General features: G+C 41.9%; 2 protein-coding genes across 11 annotated transcripts in view; both read right to left on the bottom strand.

The window, feature by feature from the left end:
* dab1a (DAB adaptor protein 1a) overlaps positions 1-8,992 on the bottom strand; it is a 205,782-nt gene that overhangs the window by 150,881 nt on the left and 45,909 nt on the right. The gene's annotated exons all lie outside the window — the stretch shown is intronic.
* Positions 3,434-8,885, bottom strand: LOC112155807. 3 transcript variants are annotated; one of them, XM_036216843.1, is made up of 4 exons: positions 7,293-8,885; positions 6,289-6,483; positions 6,118-6,197; positions 3,434-4,949 (listed from the first exon to the last, which is right to left on the bottom strand). In XM_036216843.1, the coding sequence occupies exons 3-4, from the start codon at positions 6,168-6,170 to the stop codon at positions 3,989-3,991; spliced, it is 1,014 nt and encodes a 337-aa protein (XP_036072736.1). In that variant the 5' UTR covers positions 6,171-6,197; positions 6,289-6,483; positions 7,293-8,885; the 3' UTR covers positions 3,434-3,988. The 3 variants fall into 3 exon arrangements, with proteins under 3 accessions (XP_036072736.1, XP_024143524.1, XP_036072734.1); XM_024287756.2 differs by having other exon boundaries at positions 6,289-6,363; XM_036216841.1 differs by lacking the exon at positions 7,293-8,885 and having other exon boundaries at positions 6,289-7,282.

The raw sequence follows: 8,992 nt of genomic DNA, 5'->3' as shown, positions 1-8,992 counted from the left end.
AAAAAAAAAAAAAAAAGCTTTAGCAACCAGAAACCTGAACATTGTCAACTCTCGCTTTTTCCTCCAAACTTGGCGGCCCCAGGGGCCTGGTTTCCCCTTCTTCTCCTGGTAGGTCAAGTCTCACTTTTGAGCAGCAGAAGGAGAAGGAGTTATCTGTGGAGAGGATGCGCTGCGAGGTGGAAAGGGAGAAATTGACATTGCAGCAGTCCAAATTGGAGCTCATTCGGAGTGGACAGCTTTCTATGCTGGACTCTGGGTGGGGCTGAGTGATTTGGGGTCCGTTCCCACTCCCAGGGAATCTTTTGATATTGTTGGTAATTTACGTTTATTGCCTAAGTTTAATGAGAGGGAGCCTGAAGTGTTTTTTTCAGTGTTTGAGCGTGTGGCTGACACTTGGAAGTGGCCCGACTCTGCTCGTGTTTTAATGCTTCAAAGGTGATTGGAAAGGCCCAGGAGGCATACAATTCTTTGTCTGGCGTAGATTGTCAGAATTATGAGGCTGTGAAGGCCGCAGTTTTGAAGTTGTATGAGCTGGTCCCGGAGGCGTATCGCCAGCGGTTTAGATCATGGCAGGAGGCAGACAAACAGACTTACATGGAGTTTGCGCGGAAGTTGTCTGTTCATTTTACGCGCTGGTGTTCTGCTCTCAAAGTGGACACGCTGGATAAACTGCGTGAGCTTGTGGTTCTGGAGCAATTTAAGAACGTGGTTCGGAAGCCATCGCCGCACATATCACCGCTTTGAAAGTGACATCCGTCAGTGAAGCTGCTTCTCTCGCGGATGAGTTTGTGCTCTTGCATAAGCACAGCTTTCATAAGGGGCGTGTCCGCCCTGATCCAGCTGAGGCGGTTGCGGCAGGTGTGAGGACCCGGTTTGATGATTCCAGCCGTCGGATGAGTGATCGGATCTGTAATTTTTGCCACAAACACGATCATTGGAAGTCGGATTGCTACACACTGAAGAATAAGAACAGGCAGTCCTCAGGTGCCGCCCAGCCAAGGGGGGGGCGTGTGCAGCCGTGTCAAAACCTCCTGCTGGGATGACAGAGGGGCTGATCGAGTCATCCAAAGGGATTCCTAATGAGTTACGGTCGTTTTTGCCTTTCGTGTCGGAGGGATTTGTTTCTCGTGTGGGCAGTGACACCAAAGTTCCTGTTAGGATCTTGCGGGACACAGCAGTCTTTGATTCGTTCATTCATGTGTCTGTTTTACCTTTTTCTGAACAGACTGCTACGGGGGGAGCCATTCCTGTCTTGGGGATGAGTCTGCAGGTGGTCCAGGTTCCGTTACATAAGATAATGTTGCAGTCGGAGTTGTTTAATGGTGATTTAATGGTGGGTGTGCGTCCAGCCTTGCCAATTGAGGGTATAGCCTACGTGCATGATAGAACTTCCGGTTAACTTCCGGGTGTTGAGTGTGAGGCCGACAACTTCCTGTTGGTCGTGTTAGTGTTGTGGAGAGTTTTGTTGAGTTGCTAGTTTTGAGTTAACATGAGCGGACTTCGGGTAAAAGAGAGGCGTTTGGTGTTTCAACGCGTGACAAAGACATCACAACATTGCTGTGTACCCCTGTGTGCGAATTCGTCAAAGTACAACAGTACTATAAGCTTTCATAGCTTTCCAGTAGATGGGTCGGTGAGAGCCGAATGGATGGTAAGAGTACGGCGGGAGGACTTCACCCCAAGCAAGACGAGTCGTGTTTGCAGCAGGCATTTCCAAAAGGGCGATTTTGTTAACAACCCCAGGAAATTGAGAAAGTTGAAGAAAGGGGCCATTCCTACTCTTTTTTTCCTGGAATGATTTTCAAATACCGCCACCGAGGGCGAGCGTGTGGGAGCGGAGACCCAGACCAGATAGCCTCCCTCCTCCTGTCCATGACATCGACCTCAGAAGAAGAGATGGAACTGGATACCTTGGCAGCAGATAATGATTATTGTATAACTCCTACAACAGCAATGGTCGCAGATCAGTTAGCCGAGGAAAACGATACACTTCGCCAGAAAGTAAAGGAGCTCGAACTACACATTGAAGCTCTCCAGCTGCGGAGTTGTTTTGGACTGAAGCGGTTTGAAGGATCGGTCGAGGACATCCGATTTTATACCAGGTATGTCATAATTAAGGCTTTTTTTAATTGCAGGAAGCTGATGTCTTTTACCATATTAACAGTGATGGACAGAAAATCATGTACAAAGACATGCACTTAAGTGAAAGTAAAGACGGGCTACCACACATGTAAAATGTTGCTCCACTAAAAGTCCACCTTACAAGAGGAAGAGTATTTTCCTTCAAGTGTACATCAAATATCAAAAGTAAAGTAATTAATGATTGACATAGTCAGATGCATAGACACAACCTTTTATTGTCTTCATGTTAAACAAATGTAGTAAGTAGAGGAAAAATTAAGATAATTTATTATTTGTAACTAAATTAGCCTAGCATGACTAACAACAATGTTATTTTTGTGTATTTTATTTAAAAGATTCCATTCTTATGACCACCTGATGGCATTCTGGAGGCTCATCGAACCAGCAACATCAAGGATGATCCGTGTGACAAGTGTGGCTAGAGAAGCATCGGCCTCTGTGGCAGAGAAGACAACAGCAAACAGATCAACTAAGTTGCTGCCCATAGACGAGTTATTTCTGTTCCTAAATTATCTTTCAACTGGATGCACACAGAGAGAGCTTGGGCGCCGGTTTAACATCCATCGCACAACAGCCAGCAGGATCATCACAACCTGGGCCAACTTTCTTTACTGTGTACTGGGAGCTATTTGCATCTGGATGACACCTGAAGCAATCACAGCTAACCTACCTCCTGAGTTCAAGGACTATGCAGACACTCAGGTCATTGTTGACTGCACAGAACTGCGGTGCCAAACTCCATCCTCACTTGTGTTACAGAGTGAGGTGTACTCGCACTACAAATCACACTGTACCTTTAAGGCCATGATTGGCATGGCACCACATGGTCCTCTGACATTTGTTTCTGCACTCTACGGGGGCTCTATTAGTGACCGGGAGCTCTTCAGATTGTCGGGCATTATACCTCTCCTGTCCCCTGACATGGCTGTGATGGTGGACAAGGGCTTTAGGGTGGAAAACCTTGTGCCAGGAAAACTGCACAGGCCTGCCTTCCGCTCCAACAACAATCAAATGGCAGCACAGGACGTCCTGGAGACCCAATCAATTGCACGGCTGCGAGTTCATGTTGAAAGGCTAATCAGGCGGGTTAAGGAGAACAAACTTTTTGACTCTGTAATCCCTTTGTCTATTTCAGGGAGCATTAGCCAGCTTTTCACTGTAGCTTGCATCTTGTCCAATTACCAAAATGGACCTCTGGTCAAAGACTGGAGAGAACATCAGAGCCAGGTAAAAATCTGACTGTTTGCTTCATGGCTGGCTGCTCCTCTTCCTCATTTACCTTTTTTTTTTGTTTACTGATTCACACTACAATTTAGTTTTGCCTTACATTTGCTGACATTTTAAATTAATAAATGATTTATTTGAAATCTATATTACCTTGGTCTCCTTTTGTGTTCTTTAATTTCCCCTCAAGCCGGCCTGACTTACTGAATATTAGTTTGAAGGGACAGTTCACCCAAAAATGAAAATGAGTTCACAATTTTCACACTCATGTAGTTACAAATCTGTAAAAATTTCTTTGTTCAGATAAACACAAAGGTAGATATTTTTAAAATTGTTTGTGACCAAACCGTTTGTGGACCCCATTCACTTCCATGGTATGAATAAAATGAAACTATGGAAGAGATTGGAGTCCACAAATGTTTTGGTTACAAATATTTCTCAAAATATCTTCCTTCATGTGCGTTTCATCAGAACAAAGATATTTAAGTGGTAAATCCTTAAAGTATTACAACTCTGTTTAGCACATATTTTCTAATCAGTTACGTGACAAATTTAAATAATTTGAAACAACTCACATTATGAGATAACAAGAACAAGACAGCTCTACTGAGAATTAATTTTATTACAGCAAATATTTACAGAGGTATGTGTAGAAAAAGAAGAAGTCTGCTCTCTCTCTTATTTTTTGCATCACATCACTGTCCCGGTATATTCTTTGAATCAGGGTGTCTTCCTCCGCAAACACCACAAAATCACACCACTCCACCCCTGTTAGGAGCAGCTGACCCTGCACCTGCCAGTAGTAGGCATGACCCTGCTTCAATTCCAGGTTGCCGTCTTTTATTTTCAGATGAGGATAATCCACATAGCTCTTAACATTTGGACATTTTATTTCCACAAGGCCGAATTCAGTATTTTCTGTAGGGTCAAAGACAACCCCATCTGGGGATGTACCTAGCCATGGAGTGTCAGGGTGTATAATGAAGCCACAAGGGTAGTAGTTAACCCTCTTAAGCTTGCAGTACTCTTCAATGGCATCAGCTTCCATTTCAAGACCCCTCTTCATTGCTGCTGTCTGACGAACCCCTTTGAGCAGCCGGTCTGCCATCTTCTCTAAGGTGCATGGTTTAGCATGGCATATTTCTCCAAAATGTGAGGACGTGAGTCTGGGTTTTCTTAGTCTATGCCAGTCTGCTGATGTACTTTGACTCCTAGTTGCATATTCTATTTTGTTTGCCATCTCCCAGGTAACCTCAAGTGACTTGAAGTGCAGCTGTTGATGCTCAGTGAAAACAAACACACTGGATGATGTCTCCAGTCTGTAGCCAGCCAATGGCAAATCTGGGCGTGGTGGAGCATCAATGTGAGCAAAAGGGCTACTTCTTGCCTTGGGTTGTTGGTATGACAGGGGACTGCCTGCTTGTACCAAACCGAGTGCAGAGTCCACTAGCGGGACCTCACAGGTGATACCCATTGTACAGATGGTTGGTGCAGAAACAGGGGTGAACTCTTTGTAGGTCTCTGACACACTGAGAGTAGACAGGTCCAGCAACTCTCCACTGATGGCTCTGTACAATGTGGACCTATTTGAAAAAAATTGAGAAACACAAATAAATATTAGATATTTTAAAAAATGTCGGCAACTAGACAGTTGAAAGTCGCCATTGACTTCCATAGACTATAAACTATAGACTATAAAATTCCCACCAAAACCTCAAACCAACAAAATGTTTATTATATGTTGGTATATTTTTGTACAACTACAAAAAGTACACCTGTTTTGACCTGACGTTTATTGAAATGGACAAAAAAATTACAATTAAAGCCAAACATTTTATTTTTATTTGGTCTCAATTACAGAAGCCTCGTGAGCTGGAAAATGTACAATTTGTAACAATTTAGGTCGGAAGGGGTTAATTTAGGGCTGTCAAAAGATTAATCACATCCAAAATAAAAGTTTGTGTTTACATAACATAGGTGTGTACGGTGTGTAACTTATGTATATATAAACACACAGAATCATGTGTATATTAAAAAAAGGTTATATTTATATATAAAATATTTATATTTATGTATAATATAAATTATGTAAATGTATATACAGTATATAAATGCAAATATTTATTAAATGTCTACATGAATGTATGTGTATTTATATATACATAATATCTACACACCATACACACACATATGTTATCGTGATAGCTCGCCCATGTTGTCATGTTGTTACGAACCTATATAAATCTATTTGTTCTGGTGAACATGAAGGAAGATATTTTGAGAAATGTTTGTAACCAAACCGTTTGTGGACCCCATTTACTTCCATACTATTCTTTTTTTCTACTATGGAAGTGAATGGGGTCCACAAACGGTAGGTCGATGTGTGTTTGTGCGTGTGTGTGGAAGGGTGGGGCTTGTGGGTATTATCTTTTGTTTTTAAAATGTTATATTTTTTTATGTTAAGCACTTTGAGTGAAATTCATTTTTTTAAAAAGTGCTATACAAATAAAGTTTGATTTGATTTGGTTACAAACATTTCTCAAAATATCTTCCTTCGTGTGTTTCATCAGAACAAAGAGATTTATACAGGTTTGTAATAACATGACAGTAAGTAGGTAAGGACAGAATTTTCATTTTTGGGTGAACTATCCCTTAATGTAAACACAAACGTTTGGATGTGATTAATCCTGATTAATCTTTTGACAGCCCAAGGTTAATTAATAGATTACCAACTACTAGCCAAATTCTCACTTTACTCCCTCGAGCATGGTCCTCTGCTTTGGTTTGGCAGACATCACAGCCATCTTCTCGACGGGACCTGGTTTAACACCCTGTGAATATAGACAATAAGCAGTGATGAGCGTATGTGATGTGCTTGTAAATGTAGTATTGAAATTATTGTTACATTATTACAAGTCTTACCAAGGTTCTTGGCTTGTGCCACTGTTGTTCACTCTCCGTACAGCTCAGCACTGGTGGAACAACTGGAATGTCAAGCTGAGAATAATGTGCAGACTGGAAAAGTAGAGCCACACAATGGTTGCAGAGCACTGATCCAGCTACACATGTACAGCTGTGATGGGCCAGCTCAACAGGGATGGAGTCCTTCAGACCCACCTGTAACAAGATGTTAAAAAAATATTTTTTAAAAAGTGGCATAACTGATTTGTTATATATTAATATGGGCTACTCAAGTAAGCTCCTATTTATTTTTGTACACTGTTAAAAAGCTAGTAACATTTTAACTTTTTTCTTGTAAACACTGTTAGGAAATGGATTAATAATCTTTTTATTTTAATGTGGTCAGTGGAGCAGTTTATTTGATTTGCAGGTACACTCAGAATCCCCACTTAAAAAGTACCAAGATTGCAGTATACCTACTTAAACTTTGCAGGTTTATATTACTATACCCATCTTATGTGTTTCACATTTACCTTGGGATGTTCAGTATACCTGTAAAAACAAACTATACTACATCACTGATTGCTGTTAGTGAAAACATGACATAGTAACGTAGGAGTAAGCGTACACTGTCCGTTTTTAACGTGAATAGGGAACATGGTCAACCAAATGAACGTGGTTAACCTAGAACAAAAAACAAAAGAACACAATGAACCAAAAGAACATGATTAGCCCAGGAACATTGGTAACCATCTTAAAGCTACACTCATCCCACTCTTAAAATGTGAGGTGGTCTAGATCTCTCCATTGACGGATGACATAACGCCCTCACACACACTACTCCTGTCACTGGATCTTTCTTGGACACTGAGAAGAAATACAAATCGCAAATAAAAAAAATACACACAACCAGTTGATAATCAGATAGACGTAATGTATTTAATAACACTAATAAAGTATGTCATATTGACACGATTTAATAAGAGATAAAATACTTAGCTTCTAGCAGCTAGCTAGCTACCCACCTTCAAAGTTGTGGATGTAACTTGAAATGTACAATCGAAATCCTTTTTCACGCTTACAACCGGGGGCAGGTGAACATTGGTCGACAATCCTGTATATGTCGTTCACGTCGATTTTCGGGAGACCTTGTAGACAACGGGTGAAATATGCCATCTTCCGCAATCAAAATCTGCCGTGTCGCTGCTATAGAAGTCGCAAACCGGAAATGGTCGCCCTCACACTCAAGGCTGCGGAAGTAGAACTCCTTAGTTACGTGCACGGAGCCTATTGACCTCATATTGGGGAATGGCGTGGCAGGTGAGCGTGTGTGGCCAGAAAGCACTCCACCACCTGTCCCTGTAGTTTCACCTGTCCCTGTGGCGTCACAGCAGCCTGATGAAAGTGCACAAGCATTTCCTGATGTGTTCAAGGTTTGTGCTGTGACTCGTGCAATGGCAAGCAATTCTGTTGAGCGTTACACCATTTCTGTCACCCCTGCAGCTCACTCAGCTGAGTTGAGTGCTTTTTCTTTGTCTGATCTGCCTTTAGTTTTTTCTCGGGAGGATCTTATTGCAGAACAACAGGCTGATCCTTCTTTGACACCTTTGTTTAATGTGGCATTTCCTGAGGAGGAGGAGGCCAGCCACTCCCAGGGATATTTGGCGCAAGGCTCTGTTCTGGAGTGGTGCCAGTTGTGGTCTATACTGATCACAACCCTTTGACATTTAGTCCTAACCAGCGACTCATTCGTTGGCCGTGAATACTCCAATCCTACTGGTTAGACATTCGTTATATTATGGGCTCCTCAAATGTTGTGGCGGATGCATTGTCTCGCTCACTACTTTGTTAATTAATTTATTTTTTTCGTTTTGTGTTTTGGTGTCCCTCCACTTTTTTCAGCTTCATTTCCTCTTAAAAGTGCTTCTATGGATCCAAGTTGCTGAGGATTGAGGTGGTTGGAGTTGGAATAGGTGACCGTGGGTGGGTTGGTAAGCACTGGACTGGTTTGCAGATTTTCTTATTTTTTTTCCTTTGATGTTGTTATTCTTCATAATTTGGTCTGAGTGTTGTTTTTTTTTTTTAAGAACCTTGTAGGTTCTTTTCCTTATGGTGGGGGGTGTTACGACCCCGGCCTCCTCCTCTTCTTCCAGGCCTGTGTGTCTTTGTGTGTTTTCCCCTTTTTGTTTGCAGGTCCTGGTTGAGTTGGAGTCTCCACCCTCTGAGCGGATCTGGCCAATCCCACAGAGGGCATAAAAGCTGCTGGGAGTGATGCCGTCACTCTCTCCCACCTGGCAGGCGAAGCTGCTGCCATCCCAACCCATCTAGCTTCTTCTTTAGTTGGATTAGATTTATGTTAAATTAAACCTTTGGTTAAAGCTTTCCCAGTCTCCCTCTTGTTTGTCATGACTTTTATGCGAGCCGGTCGTGACAACTCAAACTAAATTGCTGCAGTTAAAACATCTGTTGCGTTTTCTTGTTTTAGAAGTTTATTATCAGTGCTTTGGCTATTAATGAAGAGCTGTAATTGTTTTAAACATAGCAAACTATTCCATTTAAATATATTCTAAGTACTGTTGAAACCCCAAGATCATGCCTGTGGGGTATCTTTGTGTGTTAAGTAGAACTGTCAGGCGATTTAATTGCGATTAATCGCATTGTCCAAAGTTAACTCGCGATTAAACGCAAATTAATATGTGGCCTTTTTTTTAGGAAAAAAAATGTG

This window comes from Oryzias melastigma, linkage group LG18 (assembly GCF_002922805.2).
Source record: "Oryzias melastigma strain HK-1 linkage group LG18, ASM292280v2, whole genome shotgun sequence".
Lineage (NCBI taxonomy): Eukaryota > Metazoa > Chordata > Actinopteri > Beloniformes > Adrianichthyidae > Oryzias > Oryzias melastigma.
This window is presented reverse-complemented; position numbering and strand designations above follow the sequence as displayed.

What these genes read in the sequence shown, in the direction of transcription:
- LOC112155807 (XM_036216841.1), bottom strand. Translation starts at nt 6,525, where the DNA reads ATGCCACTTTTTAAAAAATATTTTTTTAACATCTTGTTACAGGTGGGT. An exon ending in GGCACAAGCCAAGAACCTTG is followed by an intron (nt 6,198 to 6,288) that starts GTAAGACTTGTA and finishes CTATATTCACAG; the next exon opens with GGTGTTAAACCAGGTCCCGT. An exon ending in ACCATGCTCGAGGGAGTAAA is followed by an intron (nt 4,950 to 6,117) that starts GTGAGAATTTGG and finishes TTTTTCAAATAG; the next exon opens with GTCCACATTGTACAGAGCCA.